The 21,854-nt window shown below is 51.7% G+C and overlaps 2 protein-coding genes across 9 annotated transcripts; one reads left to right on the plus strand and one right to left on the minus strand.

Moving 5' to 3' along the window:
• Positions 1-1,445: 1,445 nt before the first annotated feature.
• Positions 1,446-10,992, plus strand: MAD2L2 (mitotic arrest deficient 2 like 2). The gene is made up of 9 exons (XM_030537717.1): positions 1,446-1,533; positions 3,897-3,948; positions 4,641-4,759; positions 5,400-5,471; positions 6,922-7,022; positions 7,167-7,261; positions 8,164-8,237; positions 9,802-9,894; positions 10,544-10,992. The coding sequence occupies exons 2-9, from the start codon at positions 3,909-3,911 to the stop codon at positions 10,583-10,585; spliced, it is 636 nt and encodes a 211-aa protein (XP_030393577.1). The 5' UTR covers positions 1,446-1,533; positions 3,897-3,908; the 3' UTR covers positions 10,586-10,992.
• Positions 10,993-12,016: 1,024 nt separating this feature from the next.
• On the minus strand, positions 12,017-21,617 carry FBXO44 (F-box protein 44). Of its 8 annotated transcripts, none has more exons than XM_030537529.1 (6): positions 21,508-21,586; positions 19,359-19,645; positions 18,399-18,525; positions 17,618-17,713; positions 16,969-17,104; positions 12,017-13,540 (listed from the first exon to the last, which is right to left on the minus strand). In XM_030537529.1, exons 2-6 carry the CDS (start codon positions 19,615-19,617, stop codon positions 13,448-13,450), a joined length of 711 nt encoding a protein of 236 aa, XP_030393389.1. In that variant the 5' UTR covers positions 19,618-19,645; positions 21,508-21,586; the 3' UTR covers positions 12,017-13,447. The 8 variants fall into 8 exon arrangements, with proteins under 8 accessions (XP_030393389.1, XP_030393387.1, XP_030393386.1 ...); XM_030537527.1 differs by having other exon boundaries at positions 13,449-13,803; positions 21,546-21,617; XM_030537526.1 differs by having other exon boundaries at positions 13,449-13,803; positions 19,359-19,683; positions 21,546-21,593.
• Positions 21,618-21,854: the final 237 nt, after the last annotated feature.

Below are 21,854 nucleotides of genomic sequence, written 5' to 3' on the forward strand. Positions count from 1 at the left end.
TCAAAAGGAGGCTGGATAGCTATCTGTCTTGACCAGGGATTCTCAAACTTCATTGCACCGCGATCCTCTTCTGACAAAAAAAAATTACTACATGACCCCAGGAGGAGGGGACCGAAACGTGAGCACTGATGCTCCAGGCGGGGAGGGCCTACGCCCAAGGGCTTCAGCCCTAGGTGGGGGGGCTTGTAACCTGAGCGCTACTGCCCAGGGTTGAAGCTCTTGGGCTTCAGCCCCGGGCAGTGGGGCTTGGGCTTTAGCCCCAGGCCCTAGCAAGTCTAACACTAGCTCTGGCACCGTGGGGTCATGACCCACTTTGAGGTCCCGACCCCCAGTTTGAGAACTGCTGGTTTAGACACAACAAAGCCTGCATCTAGATCAGTGGTTTTCAAGTACTGGGTCGCAGAATGCAAGGCACTGGGTCACCTTGCTCAGCACCCAGGGACCCTGGTGGCCGGCCAGTAAAAATGAGTGGTCCCTACCTGTTCCGACACCGTGCTGTGCCCCGGAAGCGGCCAGCAGCAGGTCCGGCTTGTAGGCAGGGGGCACCATGGGCTCCAGGCGCTGCCCCCACCCTGAGCACCGGCTCCGTGCTCCCATTGGCTGGAAACAGGCCAGTGGGAGCTGGGGGGGCGCGGGGGAGATGGTGCCTGCGGGTGAGAGCCACGCAGAGCCGCTCGCGTACCTCTGCCTAGGAGCCAGTCCTGCTGGCCACTTCCAGGGTGCAGCGTAGTCCGCGGTGCCAGGACAAGCACTAAGCCTGGCTCTGCACCCCAGCTGTGCCGTTGACAGGGAGCTGCCGGAGGTAAGCCCATGCCCCAATCCCTCCCCCAGCCCTGAGCCCCCCCAAACCCAGAGCCCCTTAAAGCACCCCAACCCTAAATTCCAGACTATGTCCCCGTCTCTGAGTGCAGCATTGCACATAGGTATGGTGCTTAAAATGAGAAGAACCAAATCTCAGAGGAACTCACTGAAAGCCCTTGATCAAGTCACTCACTGCTTTCTGCCTCAGTTTCCCAACCTGTAAAATGAGACCACCCGATGAAGAGAAGCATATTAGCGCTAAACTCAATTTTGAGCGTGTTACTGAGGCAAGGGCTCAGAAATGTGTTTGTGTTTAAAGTGATTTTTGATCCCCACATCGTCCTCCCCCCCGACTCCCCTTCAAAGGCCTGATTCAAAGCTCCATGACAGGCTCCCAGTCCCACTGGCTTTGGATCAGGCCCTGCCTGTCCCGTGGGAACACACACTGCGGAGACCCCTTCTCTGAAGAGGAAGCAGGGACACTGCGTGGCCTCCCGCCCCCGGGGGACCCCCACCCGGAGATCCCCACACCAAGATCGTCAGAGGCCCCGGCTCCCCCCAGCGCCTGGGCGCTGCGCCCCGCCCTCCAGCTGTGCGCGGCTGGCGCAACCCGCGGGGCGCTAGGACCCGGCGGAAGGCAGGGGGCGGCGAGGCACGTCAAAGGGCCGCGCCGAGCGGACACCCCCAAGCCTGGCAAGCGGGGCCCGGGTGGGGAGCGGCCACCGCCCCGCGGTAAGGGGGGGCACGGGGGGTGGCCCCGCGCGTGCCCCGAAAAGGGGGGGTGGAGTGGGGGTGGCCCCGCGCGTGCCCCGAAAGGCGGGGCTGGAGTGGGGGTGCCCCGCGCGTGCCCCGAAAAGGGGGGGTGGAGTGGGGGTGGCCCCGCGCGTGCCCCGAAAAGGGGGGAGGGGGCTGGAGTGGGGGTGGCTCAGAGCGTGCCCTAAAGGGGGGGCTGGGGATGGTGGCCCCACGCGTGCCCCGAAAAGGGGGGGGCACGGGGGGTGGCCCCGCGCGTGCCCCGAAAACGGGGGAAGGGGGCTGGAGTGGGGGTGGCCCCGCGCGTGCCCCGAAAAGGGGGGGGCTGGAGTGGGGGTGGCCCCGCGCGTGCCCTGAAAGGCGGGGCTGGAGTGGGGGTGCCCCGCGCTTGCCCCGAAAAGGGGGGGTGGAGTGGGGGTGGCCCCGCGCGTGCCCCGAAAGGCGGGGCTGGAGTGGGGGTGCCCCGCGCGTGCCCCGAAAAGGGGGGGTGGAGTGGGGGTGGCCCGGCGCGTGCCCCGAGCTGGAGGCATTGGGGAGGGGGGCCCTGAGTGCGCCCTAGACTGGGAGGGGGTGTTGGTGAGATCAGTCCTGCGTCTGCCCTGAAATGAGACCGGGGTGGGGGGTGCCCACATGAGACCCTGTTCCTGGAAGGTGCCAAAATTCTCACAGAACCTCCCCCCCACGCCGCAAGGTGCCAGAGCAGGGTGGGTCTGGGGGGTGAAGCAGCCACCTGCTGCCCTGGAGAAGCCCTACTTGGGGTGGGCTTGTGCCGTGAGAGTGAACCGATCACCAGGGGTGAGAGGGGGGTGCCCTGCTGGATTCACGAGTGCTTGCCACCGATTGCCAAATCCAGGCTTGCTCAGGATCCTGTCTGGCCAATTGCCCTGAAAATGTAAAAAGAAGTATTGGATGGTACCAAAATAAAGTAATAAGAGTGTCTCCATTGACAAGATGCTCAGGCTTTCCCCAGCTTCCAAAGAGCATCATTACCAATATACACAACCTCAATCCATTGGGCCCTCTCAAACCATTGACAAGAGCCCTGCTGAGTGGATCAGCACATTTTCTATCCTATCTGCTGTAATTCAGGTACACACCTGGGGCCTGATGCAAACCCCACTGTAATGGATGGAAGGACTGATCTTAGTGGGTTCTGGGTCAGGCCCACAGTCCCCCATCCTCACCATAGTAAGCCATATCCTGGGGCAGTGGGAGGGTTAGCTATTAAAAACGGTGGTCTTGTCCTGCAATTGTCCTCAGGTGGGTGCAGCTGTCTCTATGTAGATTCATCTGCAGGATTAGGGTCTTTGTGAGAGGAAGGCTGGTCTGAGGTTGAAGGTAAAAGGAGACACTGGAGAGCTGAGTTCAATTCCCTGCTTTGCCACAGATTTCCTGTATGTCCTGAGCTGGAGGCCTAGATTTTATTTTTTTTGAAGGTATTTAGGTGTTGCTGCACTCAGTGACAGTCAGTGGAATTTAGGTTCTGAAGTACCTAAATCCCTTTTGGAAATGAAATTTAGGCTTCTAAATCAGTTAGGCATTTCAACACCGAGGGCAGCCCTGCCTAAATACCTTCAAAATCTATGGCCTTAGTCTTTCTGTGCCTCAGTTCCCCAGATAATGGCACTTCCCTACCTCACAGGGTGTTGTGAAGATAAGTACATTAATAATTGTGAGGTGCTCAGCTACTGTCTAACAGAGGCCATATAAGTACCTCATATGGGAGGGGAGTTTGGTTTTATAAAACACTTTTTTCCACATTAATATAATTTTGTTGTTTGGGTTTAATCCTTCCCCTGCAGTGTTTGCAACTCAAACACTGCTGCATTTTGTTAGTGCAGGGGAACCAGAAAGGGAAATAAAGACAAAATTGTGAAAGTGACTAGCTCATTTTCACTGCCCAGGCTAATACAAAAATCAAACAAAAACACCCCCCCCCCAAACAAACAAAAACAAAACAAAATCACATATCCCAAAACATTAACAAACAAGAAACACTCCCACAAACAGCAGAAACCAGTACATTCAGATTTGCAATTTGAGGTGTTATCAAGAACACAAGGACGGATGTCATCTTATGCAAAATATGATTTGTTACCCACTATCCCTTTAACTGGGTTCCTGAGAGCCGATCTGCGAGCAACCCCGATGGCAGTTCAAGTAGATGGGGGCTATGCGGCATTTGAAAATCAGAACCCTTCCTTGGTTTGTGTAATAGCAGTTAGTGTGCGCGCAAATATCTAGAGTGTGGAATTTTGCTGCTGGTATGGAGGTAATGGGGGAGAGGGATCTGAATGGTGCCATGAGCTGAGAGGAAAACTCCTTTCCCAATTCCTTCCCAGGTTACTGGAAAGATGACCACCCTCACCCGGCAGGATCTCAACTTTGGACAAGGTAGCATAGCGTGCTGCTCTCCAGAAGCTCATGAGGCTTCTTGCTGGCACAGGGAGTCCTGTGGAGATAGAGCTGGCTCTGCCTTGGTGTGTTGGTCTTCTACCCCTCAGCTACTGCTGTGAATGGGGTGAAACATGTACTGTACAGGGAAAATGGGACACCTTTATGCCTTGCTGGTGGGTTGTAGTATTGCAGGTCAGAGGTTATGATGATCACTGCACTGCCCTGTTATGAGCTTTGGAACTCACAAGCTAAGCTGGGGTAGCTCTGGTCATACTTGGAAGTGAGACCTGTAAGGAGCGTTTATAATCCTGGTCAACTTGCATAATTATATTTTTACATGGGTATATCATGAAATTCTGCCTTCCTCCAGTTCACCGCAGTTTCAATTGGATACAGGATTTTTCTTTACTTCGGGTCATACATGGTTGTATAGTGTTGCTGTGGTGTTAAATAGTTAGCACATTCCATCCTAGAGGTGGTTGTGTATCAGTGGTGAATGCAGTGATCTCAAGGGTAAAACGCTTTGGGAGGACCGTCATGTCACCACAGTTCATAAAACAAGCAGTGTACGGATAAGATGATGATCATGGGCAACAGTTAACCAGGAGATTCCTGCAGCCAGGACATATTTGCTGGGTTTGTTTTTCTTTACCTGCTTTCCTCCACCTCCTCTTTCTTCTGTTCTCCAGTGGTTGCAGATGTGCTCTCTGAGTTTCTTGAAGTGGCTGTTCATCTCATCCTTTATGTTAGAGAAGTTTACCCCATTGGGATCTTTCAGAAGAGGAAAAAATACAACGTACCAGTCCAGGTAGGTGTCTCTCCTGTAGCTCTGTGGCTATGAGGAAATACACAATTAAGCAGGGAGCATGCTGTATGTTCAAAAGCACTACAGAAGAGGTAAGTATTATTATGAATGCTTAGGCTCAGGGAGGTGCTACTAGAATGGCATTTGTGGCCATCAATGAGATATTGGAGGTGCGTTTGTTCTGGCTGGTGCCCAGCTGAATTAGTTTATATTTGAACAAATGCAAACCCTTAATTATTTTCAAAGTGAATTGAGTGGTCCTGAAAAGGGATGAAATAACAACTCTGGAGTTTGAAATGTTACACTTATGCACAGAACAGACAGATCACAGGCAACAGCAGTACAGATTTCCCCCATGCTGCCCGCACAATGTGCTGTAATCCTGGCTGGGAGAGACTGTCTCTAAGAAAGACCAGTTGTGAGGTAGACAGTGGTCTAGTGGTGTCTGCTGACAACTAGCCTATTTCCCATAAGCCACTGCATAGTTATCAGATGCCAGCAACTTCCAATCACTACTTACCTCGGCTGGATTTGAACTGGCAACCTAGTGGTAAAATATCCCATTACAGTAGCAACCCCCTGAGGCCCTGCAGCCCACCAGCCCTTCTGCTATTTGATCTGAGTTCTCATTCTGTTTGCACAGATGTCCTGTCATCCAGAGCTGAATCAGTACATCCAGGACACGTTGCATTGTGTGAAGCCACTGTTAGAGAAGGTGAGGCCATGCCAGAGACCCTCGTATGGGGCATACCCCCTGCCCCAACTGTGCTAGTCACAAATAGAGAACTTTTACAGAGATTTGTATAGAGCAGTGGTCCTCAAAATTTTCAGGATCACACTCCCCTGTCCACCTGTCCCTGTCCCACCCTGTCCACACCTCCCTCCCCCAGGGGCCAGAGCCGCAGCTCCTGGGGAAAGTGGGGAAACGTGATAAGGGGTCCAAAGCTGGGGCTGGGAATGGAGCCACAACCAGGGGCCTAGGTTGGGGTGAGGGCTGGGGCCGAAACCATGGCTGGGAGCGGGATGGGGGGCAGGGCCGCAGCGGAGCTGGGGGGCATTCTCTCCCTGCCCCCCATGTGGGCTTGCCCAGGTCTGCTACTCTTCCCCCCTCCCCCCAGTTCCTCTGCACCCCCCTAGAAGGGATGCACCCCACAGTTTGGGGACCACTGGTATAGAGTTAGTGACCTAATCAGTTTCCCCACAACCAGGGTCCAGGTTTGGTGGTGTTCATTTATTCACATTGAAACAGGTAAAAGGACACCAGCAGACTGCTAACTAATATATATGTGTCCTTAACTATGGTATGTTACAAATGATTAAAATTGAAACACTTAAAAATAAGGCTTATAAATCCTGAAGACACTTAGTCACTAGTAACTTTACTCACATGAGCAGCCTTATGGAGGTCAGGGAGACTATTAATGCAAGCAAAATTAGACACCCGCTTAAGGCTCCAATCCGGCAGTGAGGTCTGGCTGTGCAGAGCTCCTTGCCTTAGGCTGTTGTTTACTCTTCGCAGTTTGGCATTGCTCTCCATTTGGAGGATTGAAATAGGGCAGTTTCACTTGCTAGTTAATTTTCCTCAATTTCACTTCTGAGCATTAGCCATAAAGCTGCGGTGGTTGGTTGCCAACACCACGTGGTTTATTATTTTTCAGCACTCTTTCCACTATAACTCAATAGTCTATTGGCTTTAGGATTTTTAAACGCTTATTTTTACATAATCTAAATTGTGAAGCCAAACTCGCCTTACTGGTGCTGTGAGTGTGAACTGTCCTCTGCCTTGTATTGTCCCTGGGTTGGGAGTATATTGTGAGCCTCGTGTCTAATCCTTGGGGAGGTGGAAGCCTATGATGGCTGCACGTTGCCTCTCCATGTAGCAGTAGCTAGAGAGGGAAATGTCCGTTGTGGTGGACTGCAGCTCCCTACAAGTCTTGGGGTGATTCCCCCAACAGGGATCTCGTATCCAATAATAAACTAGTAGGGCATTGATTGTAGCTAGAGCAATCCAGCAGCCTTTCTAAAGCACTGGGAAAACACTGAAGTGATGCGGGGCTAGAGCAGGTAAGCATGTTCCTGATTCATAGGGAGCATCAGAGACAGGGGGAGCAGAGGAAGAGGGGTGATCTGGCAGAGAGCTCCTGACTGGGTGTCTGTGCTTGCAGAATGACGTGGAGAAGGTGGTGGTAGTAATCCTGGATAAAGAGCACCATCCAGTGGAGAGATTTGTCTTTGAGATCACTCAGCCACCTCTACTTTCCATCAGGTAAAGGTTCCCTCCTCCCAGCCCAGTGCAGCTAGTGCAGCTGCTTCCCTCTCCCCGTGTTCGACTTTGGGAGCTGATATTGGATACAACTACCCCTCCTTCTGGGCCAGGGAGTTCCCCTAATGATCTCTGTCTCCTCCCCAGCTCGGACTCGCTGCTGTCCCACGTGGAGCAGTTGCTCCGTGCCTTCATCCTGAAGATTAGCGTGTGCGATGCCGTGCTCGACAACAACCCCCCAGGTAGGACTGAAAGCCTCCTCTTCTCCAGGTTGGGCTCTAACTGCTGCTCCAGTGACAGCCTCACTGCCTGATTTGACATACCGCTCTTTGTGTAAGGGGTGGCAAAATGTCTTTCCTGGACAAAGACACTAGGGAGAAGCAGCAGAGAGTCCTGTGGCACCTTATAGACTAATAGATGTATTGGAGCATGAGCTTTCGTGGGTGAATACCCACTTCGTCGCTCCAATACATCTGTTAGTCTGCAAGGTGCCACAGGACTCTCTCTCTCTTGCTTTTTACAGATCCAGACTAACACAGCTACACCCCTGATCCTTGACACTAGAGAGAGTTTGTTTTGCACAGCTGGGCTCACTGTCACTCAGACAGGCAAAAATGGAGATTAAAAAAAAAGTACAGGGGATCTAATCCCCAAAAGATCACAGGGCCTGGTGCATATTAGACATATGCAGCATCGCTGAAGTGCAACCAGCTCTGAGGTGGAAGGCAGCAGCCAACAGGTAACGAGCATCTCGCTCAAGAGGTGAGGGTAGAAATAAAATGTTGATCATGAGCACTGGAGCAGAATCCGAATCATATAAAAGGTGCTCTGGGCCAGTTGCATCAGGGGCCTGGAGTTGGCGAGAGGTTTACAGGAGAGGGGAAGGTGGAGACCGTGGAGAAGTCCACAGTTTCTGAAGTGGTGCTAAGGAGAGCGCTAGCAAAGTCAGAGAGATCAGAAAATGACAGATTACTTCCCCAGTCCCTTTTGGAAAGGAACATGTCTTGGTATTTACTTAGCTGTGGATGAAACATGCAGAGAAGCTGGCTCTGTCCGAGCACTGCCCAGATCATACCCTGATCCCTGTTCCCTCTGGCCATCTGATTACAGTGCCTTCCTCTCATCCCTGCCCCATCCCTTCTAGGCTGCACCTTCACTGTCCTGGTTCATACACGGGAGGCTGCCACGCGAAACATGGAGAAGATCCAGGTGATAAAGGTAGGTGATGCCTCTATCTGCTTGTTGCTTGCAGTGAGCTGCATGGTAAAGGATGGAAGTGAATTAAGGTGCTGCAGCTTTGGATTCTCCTTTCATCAGTGGGATTATATTATCATTCCCTGGAAGGACTGGGCCACAGCAATTCCTGATGTCTCAAAGAGCTCTCCAAAGACCTCTCCTTAACAAGGAGGGTGTGAAGTTTTGCACTGGGAATGTACATGCAGTGTTGCAGGTGTCTGGCCCCCGGCCTCGCCTGCGACTGATCAGGTGATTATAAAAGCTAACAAGTAGCCCAGCTGGGAGAGCTGCAGAGAGCAGGAAGGCTCCTGTTGGAGATCCTTGGACTAGGGCTAGAAAGCAGGTTGGCTCCTGAGGTGGGACCTAGAGCAGAGGTTCTCAAACTTCATTGCACTGCGACCCCCTTTTGACAACAAAAATTTCTACATGGCCCCAGGAGGGGGGACTGAAGGCTGAGCCTGCCCCATCCCTGCCACCATGGATTTGGGGGCCAAAGGCTTCAGCCCCAGGCAGGGAGCCTGTAATCTCAGCCCCACTGCCCAAGGCTGAAGCCCTCAGACTTGGGCCCCAGACAGTGGGGCGTAGGCTTTGGCCCCTGGCCCCAGCAAATCTAAAGTAGCCCTGCCGACCCCCTAGTTTGAGAACCGCTGCCCTAGAGCAAGCTAGATCCCAGGCAGATGGCCTGTAGGAAGATTGGGGAAGAGCCGCCAGGAGCGAGGCCAGACTGGCAGCCCCTGTGTCAGGGGAAGGGACTAGTTTGCAATGTGGAATTTGATATTAGTTTTACATGAGACAACTCAAGCTGAAACCCTGCGAAGAAGGGCCTGAACCAGACAGCAGGCTGAGTGGACAGGCCAGCAGCCTATGTGCATGTTAGCCAGTACATGCTCACAACATCCCCCTGGGGAGATGGCTTACCTGTCTTCCAGATGGGCAAGTCACTAATCTTGTGAGGTGCTGAGCCCCCTTTCCCCTATGGGATACGTAACCCACTTTGAGTTCTTCTGCTTAGCCCCAGGGCAGAGGTAAGGTCTGCAAGTGGAGGTCAGGGGAGGGAATTGGAGGAGGAGATTGAGGTCTCTGGGTGCATAGGGTAATGAGCCCTTAGTAATCAAAGACCTTGGCTCAGGCTCTGCTGGTAAACCCTGGCTGAGGGATGGGCGGGGTGGACATTGTCAGTGTGTGGATTAGCAAGACTTTCTGGTATAAACCACTCTTTAAAGCTGGGAGCTCCCTGCTAACTTCCCAGCCAGGCATGTGCTCTGCCTCTACTCCTCCCCTAGCCTGATCTATGGTCCCCCTCAAATCCTCATGTTCATGGCCCCATCCCCATTCCCTCCTTACTCCTTTGCCATAGACCCAATGACTGGGAAGGGGCAGGGGGAGCACTTGTGGGGTGCAGAAGGCCGGAGGGAGGGGCAGTAGTGGGTCCCTGCCACCTCCACCCAATGCTGCTCCCATTTCCAGCCCTCTGAGCCAAGAAAGGGAGGGTGCTTTCTGCAGTTCATTCCTCCTGTTCTGAGGAAGCCTCTATTCCTGCCGCCAGGATTTCCCATGGATCCTGGCAGATGAGCAGGATGTGCACATGCATGACCCCCGGCTAATCCCCCTGAAGACCATGACCTCGGATATCTTAAAGGTGAGCAGAGCGCTCCAGCCCAGGCTGGCATGGTACTTCAATCTATGCAGATTCCCCAGGGTGAGGGAAATCTGGCTCCCATTTCATCTACGGGGCAAAGCTTGGGAGGGAATGAAACACTGGCCCCATTATCCCATCATCAGTAAGTTCAGCCTGGCTCAGACCATCTACGTGTTACAGGGGCTGGGGAGTGAAGTGCCCAATGGGCAAGCCAAAGAACACCCCACTCTGCTCGTCGGAGGCGAGAGGCGCCACGGCACAGCCACTGCTGGAGGGCTGGGTTGTAGCTCCCGTCTGTCAGAGCTGTTGGATTATAACCCCTGCCCACTAACAGTCTGATTGCGAGCGGCTGAGCACCTCGTGGAAGTGTGCCCAGCACCCTGAATTCCCCTTGGGAACTGTGCTCTTAAAGGACTGGGCCCTAGAGCAAGAATATATCCCCGGACTGAATCCTTAGCTTTTTGGTGCTGCTCCACAGCACCAGTTTACATCACCTCATGCAAATAGACTCTGATCACAGGTGCAACCTACGGCGAAGACCCAAGCTGATTAAGTCTGGTTTCCCTGTCTACAGTACATTCCCCTAAGAAGGTATTAAGCCAGTACTGCAGGGTTACCTTTCTGAATCCCTTCTGTTACTCTTTTCTAGATGCAGCTTTATGTAGAAGAAAGAGCCCACAAAGGTACCTGATGCCGACTCTTCCCATCAACTTCAACCGTGTCCAAGGCTCAGATCTTCCAGAAGAATCCAGTGTCTTCTAGGGGGACGCAGCGTATCCTGTTAACGGGTGCTTCTTCAGTTGGCCTCCTGAGTGACTTAATGTCCATTAAGCAGCTCCCGATGGCCAGGCTGCCTATGGATAACCTTTAGAGGGCAGCTCAGTTGCATATTGGTACTTTATGTGAATGTCCATTTTGTGTACGTACCTCTTAGCATCCAGCTGGATAACTTGGCCATGTTCTGTTGGAAGCCTAAGCTCGTGTGACTCCACCGAACTTGCCAGACTTATAGCAGGGATGAGTGGAGCCTTATCTACAATGTGTGTCCACTGTGAGTGAGCTGTAGCGTTATCAATAAATACTGAGTGAGTTCTGCCATCGTGGAGGTAGGCTGAATTGTGTCAAAGGCAGCTTCCCCCAGTGTGGTAGATGCACAGGCCAGTACTATTCAGAACTATTTCAGTGACCAAGTATAACTGGCACCATTGCTCCTACTGGCCTTGCTCTCTCTTCATTTTCAGTGTTAGACACAAGTGATGGCCCCATGTTTCCATGGGAAAGATCTAGGAAGGGTGGAGAACGTCCGTGGGATTCCTTTGGCATCCCAGTCTCCCCCTGTACACATACACCTCCAGAAGGAGAGGGATTCAGCCCTCCAATCCCCCGGATCCCCAGGAAACTAGAGCTGTACGCACAAGGTGCTGGGCCTCCCTCTCCCACACCCTGTCTCCATCACAGCTACTGTGGTGACTTGCTGCCACCACTCAGGCTTCTCTCAAGGAGAGGAGGTTCCCATGGCCAAGAAAATACAGCACCAGCCTCTTGCCTCTCAATGAAGGGTCTCCACTCCATCCTGTGGGAGAAACAATAGGCAGGAGCATTGTCCATGTAGGATAGGCCCATCTCCTGCTCAGCCTCCTGCCCTGGTCAGGGCCCTCTTTGATGTGCAGTGCTGTTATTCTGCAAGTTGAGGCGAGAGCTGGAGTCTGTTCCTTGTCTGTGCTCCTACAAGATTTGTTTGAGGGAGGGGTTTTGCAAAAAGCACTTGAAGTTGCTCAACTCTGTTACCACTGAAATTTATGGGAAAACTCCCACTGACTTTTCTGGGAGCAGTCTTAAGAGTGGGGGTGGAGGGGGTTCACTTAAGTCTACAAAACACCCTTTAGAAAAAACAGGGTTGCAGAAGCCCTCAAAGGGGCCTTCAGAATCTCGTAGTACTGGTGAGGGTGGAAAAGGGAAGAACATCGTTTGACTATTGGCTCCTAGACTGTGGTGGCGAGGCTGGCACAGAAACACCCTCCATGACGAATCAGTGAGCTGGCCAGCATGGAATCACCTGCTGCCCTACTCCCAGAGTCAGAGAGCAGAACTCCATTAGACAAAGGAGAGTAAAGAAATTGACTAGGATTATACATATCACTTTATTCACGCCTATTGGCCAGCCAGTAGCATCAGCACTTCAGGGGTAAGAGACAGTTTATGAAGATAAAAATAACCCCTCTCTTCCCCACCCCAAATCCCTTTCCTTGGTCCTAGGATCACCCTGCACCTTCCCTCTATCCACACACAAAAGCAATAATGCCCAGTGCACAGGGAGAGAGTTCTCTAGAGCTACAACCTGCTTCCATCAGCTTCATTTTACTTAATCAATCTGCAGCACTCAGGACCACCCAAGGCTGAAATCCGGGTCTAGTTTCTTTCCAAGCTGTGGGAAATATGGCAAAGTAACATACAGGGGAAAGAGGGCTTAGGTCCAGTGGGTTGTTTTTGTTTTCAGCATACAAAGAGGCCTGGCACTTGTTGTTGCTTTACACACTACACAGTGGAGTCTCACCTTATTCTCCAGGGAAGCTTCTGTGGCTGCCTGGAGAACCCAGCTGTTTGATTAGAGATACCAAGAAAGCAATTTAATTCAGACTATTTACATGTTTAACGCCACTGCCCAATGAACAGTTTGAAGAGCTTTGCATCTAAGATTCAAAACAATCCTAACTCCTGGGGGAGAGAGAGCTCATGTTCCAAAGCAAAGTGCTCCAAGAGAGACTTGAAAATTCTGACACTAACATAGGGAAAACAACAAAGGTCCCTGTCCCCAGCTGGTCCCCTGTGAGTCCTTTCAGGCCTTAACCACAGATCATGACCACTCCGGGTTTCCTTTATCACCACCCTGGTTTATTGTATTTTATGTTTACAGCAGGGGTGGGCAAACTACGGCCCAGCAGACCATTTAATCCAGCCCTCAGCTCCTGCCGGGGAGCGGGCTTGGGGTTTGCCCCACTCCAGCGCTCCCAATCCCCTCACTGCCCCCCCCTGCACCCCACCCTGGAGCCCCCTCCCACACCCTGAACTTCTCATTTCAGGCCCCACTCCAGAACCCACACCCCTACCCCCAATTTCGTGAGCAATTCAGGGCCTGCCCTATAATTTCCATAGCCCAATATGGCCCTCAGGCCAAAGACGGTGCCCACTTCTGGTTTACAGGGAGCCGGCAGCATCCCCCTTTGCTCTGGATCAGGGTACAATAGTAGTAGCAGCCAGTTCTGCCTCCCCCACCAAGCTCTTCAACCTGTCAGATGTTCTATAGAAACCCACAGGCACAACCCTCAGTCCCTGCCCCCTTTGAAGGTCTCCTTTAAAGAGATGCTGCCGGGGTCTCTGGCTGCCTGTGCTGCAGCCAAGGCCAGGCCTTTTTGAAGAGGCTGATTTCTTAGCGGACCGTAGCCCCGGAGCATATTCCCTCCTGTGGGAAAGACACTCGGCTGCTTGGCCTGGCTGATGTCCCTGGTGCGAGATGCATAAGGTTAAAATGGAGTCCCAGAGAAGACAAGTCATTTCAGAGGGCAGAGCTTGTAGGCGGCTTGGTGTCAACCAGGAGCACTTGCTCTGCAGATTCCAGCCAGGGTATGAAAATACAGTCATGGAGAGGCTGGGGACAGAGCAAAAAAAAAAAAAAAAAAAGTCTGACACCACCCCAAGTCTGAACTGGAAGAGCTCACGCAGATTACCTCAAGTGCTAAGAGCTGGAGTCTGGCCTGTGGCCTCTCTACAGTGACCTCCTGGCTCAATGGTGATGCTGCTGTTCGTCACTCTGCACCCGTACCATCCTGCCCAGAACTGGGTGTCCTGTCCTCCATGTTCGAACAAGATGTGACGAACTCCAGCCTTGTAGTTGTGGAAGGTGTAAGAGATCTGGGGGGTAAGAAAGGGAGGGAAAAAATCTTCCATTTTGCCTGATGGACTCAGCCCCTGTCCTGTGATTGTGAGTGTGTCTGTACTGCAAAAATCTCAACGCTAAGCCAAGGTAGCCGGTCTCAAGAGGCAGATTGGCCCGGCAAGCGGGTGGGTCTCAGAGCCCGGGCTCCAGCCCAAGTGGGCTATTTTTAGCCCTGTAGCATGAGCCTGGGTCAGTTGATGTGCTGCTATAGGGTGGTGTTTCGTTTGTGTTTTAAACAGCGTAGGCATCCCCTATGGTAAAGTAAGAGCTCTGGCCTTGTGAAGAAGTTATCTCATGAACATCCTCTCTGAGCTGGAAGAGGGTTAGAGACAGAGGCTTGCGTTGCTCTATATGGAAGGCCATAAAAGGTTAAAATAAAGTTAAAAATCCAGGCCCTGTCTAGCCTGGAAGCCTCCTTGATATCTATAGTCGGATACTAGATGCCCCAAGTTCTCCCACATTCAGTTCACCGTGGCAGTGGCTATGTGGTGCAGACGGGCCTGGGGTGTTTAACCACTGTGTTATCCTACCCATGGCACTGGAAAGGATGTAAGCACCTTGCTAAATCAGGACCTTGAGCATCCACTCACTTGATTTCAAACCAGTTGCAGGGATTTTGACATCTTCCATTAAATCACCGAGGCCTGGTCTATGCTACTAGGTTTAGGCTTATGGTGTGCACAAACCATTGCCTATCATGCTGGCCAATATCATCTCATTGTTTCCCTGTGCTGCCCCTCTGTTGTCTGTCTTATATTAGATTGCCTGCTCTTTGGGGCAAGGCCTGTCTTGTTCTGAGTTTGCATCATACCTAATGCAAAAGTCCTGGTCCTTGACTTGGGCTCTGAGGCACTGCTGCAACAACTAATGATGATGATGGTTTACTAGCAAAACTCAGCTTCTGGCAGCATAGCCGTGCACACGTCTACACTCAGATCTGAGTCCTGCCAGCACAAACCTGAACTCCTGCCAGCGAAGTGACACGAGTCCCTCCACCTGGACTGTGTGGATGCTGTATTACCTACACTGGTACAAAGAGTCCTCCAGCAACAGGCCCATGATGCTACTGTCGCTGTGGCAGCAACCGCCCTGCTCTACGTGTTGTACGTAGCGGTGACTGGATGCCTGCCCCCCTTTGCTGATAAACCATTCTAGGGTAGACAAAGCCTGAGGCTAACGTCACTGCACCAGTTACACTGGCTTCATGTTTAGAAGGTTTATCCTCCCTCCCCCTGCCACGTTGAGAAAACACTGAAATAGAGTGAGCACCCACCTCTCCCCTGGCTATTCTGCCAGGAAAATCAATCTTCCTGCTATGTCTGAAGTTAAAAAAAGCAAGCAGAGACACGCCCCTCCACCCTCTTTACCTCTTCAGCACTTTAGCTAAGTCACACAAAGCACACACCCAATTTCTAAATCCTTTTCAGGTCACCAATCAAACTTCCCTTCTTTTTCTGACAGATCAGCTTCCCCTCTCGCTCAGGGCCAGCTGCTGCTTAGCAATGACTCCTCTGGCTGCCGCCTCTCCCATATTAAGTAATGTTGAGGCCCACAGCGGGCACTTGAAAATACTTTCAGGAAAGAAGAACATCACAGGCCTTAAAACAAAGGGTGCAGGGAACTCTCTTGAGGGGGCCATTTGGGGATTGGTCTTGCTTTGAGCAGGGAGTTGGACTAGATGATCTCTTAAGGTCCCTTCCAACCCTAATATTCTATGATCTGATCTGAACTCGGATGCAAAATTAAAGACGCATTAAAAAGAGAAACTACTGGCATTTGACTCAGCTTGGCTTTTCGATACAAATAAAAAATTGCTTTGACAAAAAACTTTTGCAATATGGCCAGGGAGGATTTGGAAATGCCAGTGCAACAGCTGGTTGTTAGCCAACAGTTCCCAGCAGCAATAGCAACCCAAACAGGAAGAACTGAACCTGAAAGTGAAACTAAACTCGATTCTCAGCTGGTACAGTGTAGAAAACAAATGACGTTACAGAGGAGGGGAATACAGATCAATTTTCAAAGCTTTTCAGTTCATATTTGATCGGTGATTTGGTGCCAGACATAGAGAGAACTGTTTACAGTGTGATCACTGTTAAGCTAAATCCCTGTAGCGGCAGGTTTATTTGAAAATATTGGGATTTTAAATTTTCTCCTTTAGGCCTTGCAAACCAAACAAGAAGTGTTGCTAAAGCAGGAGGCTGAAGTGAAACGCCGCCGCTCTAGCTTCACATTCTCCATGCTGAAAAGTAAACAAACTAGACCTGGAACAGGCACATTCAGTTTTTAAAGCACTCAGATTTTAATACTGGGGTTAGCAACAGGAAGGACATAAAATAAAACAAAAAATAAAAATGATTCCTCTGACAATAGCATTGTCTACACTGGGAATTACCCTGATTTCAGTCAGTTGTGGCTGGCAGTCAGCCTACATGCTCAAGAGCAAACCCTCCTATACACAAGAAAAGCTGCAAAGTCAGGACTAATAGACAGAACAGACACGGCCAGTGTCCCTTAAATTTGGGGTTTATCTACACAAGACAATCGGTCCAGTACAACTTGAGGTGCTGGGTTACAGAGGTGTGCTCTTCCTCTGGTTTAAGAGTGGCTTATCTGTTTGGTTTAATTAGATTAGGAACAGGTTTGAAAGAAACCAAAATAGTGTCTACACAGTGTCCTGCAGCAGTTTAACTATAACGGTTTAAGAGCCAATTCAAAATTATACCGGTGCAACTTTCTTGTTTAGACAAGTCCCTTGAAACCTCATGATAAAGTTAGTTCAGGTTTCAGAAGTAACTTTGCTCCAGTCTCAATCAAAAGAATGTCCATACAGAGCACAAGGGACCTGACTGGGTCATGTTCTCCATTCGCTTTGCATTTATTTCAACCCTCCATGTTGAAATAGATGTGGGACCTGCTGAGCATCTGCGACCCCTACTGAACCCAGCTCACCCTCTCACAGCTGTGCTGCTTCTGCAGGGCCACTAAGGAATAACTTTAGCGCTGGAGGCCCAAAGAGAGCAGATGTGCTGGGGAAGGAGGACCCATTGTTATCCAGCCATTGTTCAGATTAGAGTCATGTGTTAAAACCATGGCACTGATCTAAAGCTGCTGCCCACACAGCTAGTCTCTGGATTCCTCACCTCTCTCCACTCTGCATCACTCCACTGCTCTATGATCACTGGTTCGGGACAGAACTTGTGAAGGACGATGTAGTCTGCAGAGAGCAGCTGCACACAGAGCTCATAACGGCACCCACAGTCAAATCTGGCAGCGTACCTGGAGAGACAGCGAGAGGTCAGGCACTGGGACGATGCACACACCTGCAGGGACAGTCACCGTTCTGGGGATGCCTGTTGCCAGAGACAAGCCATCCCTGCTCTTGTCATTTTATACAGGGGCTCGGAAATGGAACCGGAGCTAAGCTGAAGCCTGCCAGTGGATGGGAAAGCCAGCTTGCGCCTCTTATCTGTAATGGCATCTCCAGGTCTGTCATAACCCAAAGGTGGTATTACTATTACCTAGCATTCTTCTTCAGAGTACCTCAAAGAGCCGGATAGATGGGGAGTATCATCATGCCCTGGCGGGGAAACTGAGTCATGTGAGCCAGTGACAGAATTCTGGAGTCCCGGCTCTGTGACTTTCAACACTAGATCATGATCCCTTCCGGACTCAGGAACAGAACCCAAGTCTGACTTGTTCCTTATTAAATCATCACAGTCCCCAGAGCCAGAGTCAAAGAACTCCACTGATGTAGTCCCAGCTGAAATCCAGAGTCATGTGCATGCTCACCAGTCCTTGACTACAATATCAGGCCGTATTTCATCCATCAGCTGGTCCCAGTAACCCTCTTTCTTTAGGTCAATGAGCTGAAACTTTAGACACTGCCTGGGAACAGATCACATAAGTTTTTCGCATCACATGCAACATGTATATGTGCCTATTTCCTCATCTCTCCACTGGAGTTTAGTGGTTCCTTTTAGTTAAAGCCCAGGGCTCCTCCCTAGATTAGTAACACCCCGGTGCTGTGCGGCACATGCTGCTAGCCCAGACAGCACATGGTGTCAGGGATGCTGCAGCAGCAGCTAATCCTCACCTTTGACCCCTACTCAGCTGCTTTCATTGTGGGTCACTGGAACCAGACACACACACACTCAGAGCTTGAATCCGACTATCCCACAGGTTTGGAACAAACTCTGTTCAGCTTTACTGACAAAGGACCGCGAGAAAAGCTTCTGTGTAGGTTATACCCCATTTACCAAACCTTTACACAAGCTGTTTGGCCACTGCTTTATATTAGAAGAGAAACAAATCTGAGCTGTGAGGAGCTTCCTGTCTCCGCTAAAAAGCTCTACTGGTTTTGTGGCCCTGGAGACGTTGTCTGGGTGGCAGTATGTCCCATAAGAGGGCAGAGAGGACGCTCCCTCTGTATCTCCACAAGGTAACTAGTTACTTCTTTTCTATTCCTGGACCCAGCTCCACTCGCCTGCATGGAGTCCGGTGTGTTCTCAAACAGCCAGGGTGCCCTCTTCCCTCCAGGCCCAGCTTCAGAGCACGAGAATCTGATTCTTACCCGTAAGAGGTGACAAAATATTTGCACACGTGTGGGCTGGGAAAGTCTCTCCCATGTTGCCCAGGCAGATCCTCGACTTTCCATTTATCTCCCTTGTTTGATTTCAGAGTCCAGAACTGAAAGCTCTCTAGGAAGAAATCATGAAGAGGACAGTGAGGCCACTCAGCCAGCACACAGAGGGCTAATCCCCAGAAGGGAGAGCAGAAGGGTCTGAGAACCTGAAGTTTTCAGCCCTCACCTCAATTTTCCGCAAGAATCTAGTTTTCACTTTAAAAAGTGAGTCGTGGGGTGGGAGGTGGCAGCTTTGTCCCAGGGATAATTGCAGCAGCCTGGGAATCCATTCCCAGTGATTTCAAGGTGTATCTAGTTTCCCTACTGCAGAGTCTCCTCAGGCTTAATCTACGCTACCCATTTCTCCCCTGGGAGAGCCTGGCTGTCAGCCAGCACTATCTTTCATAGCAGCATTCAGCACAGACCAAGCACCCCAGCAAACTTGTGTGCCCAACCTCTCTTGCCTACCCTAGGGCGACCTAGGTAACAATTCCCCACTACTCAGCTGCACCGGGGCCACTGCAGGTTGGGGGGTAGGGAGAGGAGGGGCCAAGGGTGCATCAGGCTGCAGCAGCCGGTGATTTTCTCACCATGTCATTTAAACTGGCCACACACTTTCATGCTGCCGAGGCCCTGCCGATGCTGGAGATTTGTTCTGGTTACACCCATAGGTGTAGCTGCACCAGTGCTACCTTAAGGCTCCATGGGTGCAGCTTTACCAGCCTATGCCAATGGTTGCGCCAGCACAGCTAAATCAGTAGCCAAACACAGATGACTGTATCCAGGGCAAACCCACAGCGTAGGCGAGGCCTGAAAGATTAGACCTTGGGCAAGGCTATGAACTGACCATCCTCCTAGCTGCTGGTAAATTCCCCTCCCGCCGCCACTTTCCAATAAAAAGGAACAAACCTTCAGCACAAGGATTTTTGAGTAAGTTCTTCTTCAGGCTGCAGAGGAAATAGAAGATCTTCCAGTCCTGGATAGTCTTGTCCCACTTCTCATGATTAAAGCCCTCCCGCTGACACTTGCGTTTCCACACAGTGGCTAAGTTGACCACATCCCGCCACAGGACACAGACCAGCTGGCAGTTACAGATCAGCTCCCGGGCGGGGACCAGGGAAAAGAGTTCCACCAGGACATCTTCGGGAAGGTCGCCGATGTTCGCCATCTTTCTGTGGGCCCAGGGCTCCAGCAGCCTGTAATGCAGGCCAGGGAGAGACTCACCAGGCACATTCTGCCCAGAAAGGGTGGGAACACAATACGCAAAGCAGGTCTCCCATTGAATTGTGGTGGGAGGGGAGGGAATGGAAGGAGAAGGAAAGGGAGTTAGGACATGGAAGTCAGATTTATAAAGCACTGCACTAGAGAGACACCTCTGTGCAGCACTCTGTGGCTACACTGGCAAAAATGGGACCCGACAGCCACCAACATCTCTCACCAAGGGTGAATTGTGGTCCCATTTATTCAAGGCTCTTAAAGCCAGACGTTTACGTGTATAAAATGCAGATGAGGCTTAGCTGGATGCATGAGTCCTTGTGGGAGTCAGGCACCTAACCTGCATAGGCGATTCTGAAAATCCTCCTAGGCATCTATTTACATCTTTAGGCTCCTAAATAATTCTGAAAATCTGGCCCTTAGGCCACCTTTACATTGGATTTTGAGCCATGTGCTAAAGCCAGGGCAACCAGACAGCAAGTGTGAAAAATCAGGACGGGGTGGGGGGTAATAGGCACCTATATAAAACAAAGCCCCAAATAGTAGGACTGTTCTTATACAATTAGAACATCTGGTCACCCTAGCTAAAGCGAAAGCTAAACTCCATTCAGACACAGATCCATTCAAACATGTTTCCAATTTCTGTTGGCCAACTGCAGGTTGACAGGGCCTAGCTCACCCCAAGACACATTGCCAGGCATTTCCTTGATGGGATTTACAGCTGTGTAGGAGAAACTTTGTGCAAATGGGTCCTGAGCTGGGCTGCCTCTGCCTACCTGTGGGGCATGCTAGCCCCACCCATGTGTGGGCATCAGTCAATAGGCAATGCCAGCCACCCACATCCTCCAGTCAAACAGATTCACTTTGTCCTTTCCCATGCCACAAATCCTGCTTATCTCCCCAGCCCAGACAAGAGATCCTGCACCCCATCTACACATGCATGGGCCCTTCGATTGCCACTGAGGTTACCACCTAGTGGGTATTTGACCAGCCTGGCCATGGTTTTTTCAAATGGACTTGCCAGTTGCCAGAAAAATAATCTGCCACTGTGGGGTTTTTTTATGTGGGTCTAAAGATTTGCATTATTCTCACAACACACTGAGATCGCCAATGTTAAAAGTTTCTGCATCCAACTGACAATAACCTGCAGGAGCGGGAACACTGCAGTAAGCGATAACAACTGAAATACAGCACCCATCTGCCCTCCAACATGCAAGTGGGTTTGTGTCATACGGATATGGGATCTCTCTCCAGACACTATAGGGAGCTGCTGAAGGGTGGGGGTGCAAAGCTGCCTTGTGCTTGGGGCTGTGGCAGGCTTGCCTTAGGGAGGGGGGCAGATAGCGTGACCAGATGTCCCGATTTTATACGGACAGTCCTGATTTTGGGTCTTTTTCTTATATAGGCTCCTATTACCCCCGACCCCGTCCCGATTTTTCACACTTGCTGTCTGGTCACCCAGGGTGCAGATCTGTTTTGTTGTTGTGTTTGTTTTTGCATTTCCAAGCTGGTAACACTAGTTGCCACCTGACCAAAGGTTTTCCCAGGACGGTCCTGGCCTGGGAAATGTGTCAGGGTGCCCAGCAGACGCTGCCAGCTGCACCCCGGATGTACCCGAGAAGTGCCAACCCCAATGGGCCCCCTCCTGCCATGCAAAGGCCCCCCCCCGGCTCCTACCCGGCCTGGCCCCCGGCGCGGGGAGGCTGCCCCGGCCGCTTGCTGCCGAGATCCAGGCCGCCGAGCCCGGGCTGCCAGCTCGGCCCGCTGCCGCCTGCGTCTCCTCCCCCGGGGCAGGGCCAGGACGTGCGAACCGGCCCCTCCCTCCCCGGGGCCCAGAGCTCACCCCAGCCCCCTGGATCCCCAGCCCGGAGCCCCGCTCACCGCCCGGAGCCGGGGACAGCTGCCGAGAGCGGCCGCAGAGAAGGAAAAGGAAACTAACCCAGCTGGGCGGAGCGTCACGCCAGCCCCGAGCTCCCCCTGCTGCCAGGTCTGCAGCCACCTCTGGGCGCTCGTTTCTACTCCCAGTCACCTCGCTAAGGCAGGGGCTGGTCTTTGTACAGCGCCTAGCGCACCGGGGGCGAGGGCCACGGCGGGGGTGCCTGGGCGCTACCAGAGCCCCAGTAAATAATAAAGCTGAAGAGTGAGAAAGGGAGACAGGTGGTGAGTACTCCAGGGACAAGCACAGGATAG

The sequence above is a fragment of the Gopherus evgoodei genome, chromosome 18, assembly GCF_007399415.2.
Source record: "Gopherus evgoodei ecotype Sinaloan lineage chromosome 18, rGopEvg1_v1.p, whole genome shotgun sequence".
Lineage (NCBI taxonomy): Eukaryota > Metazoa > Chordata > Testudines > Testudinidae > Gopherus > Gopherus evgoodei.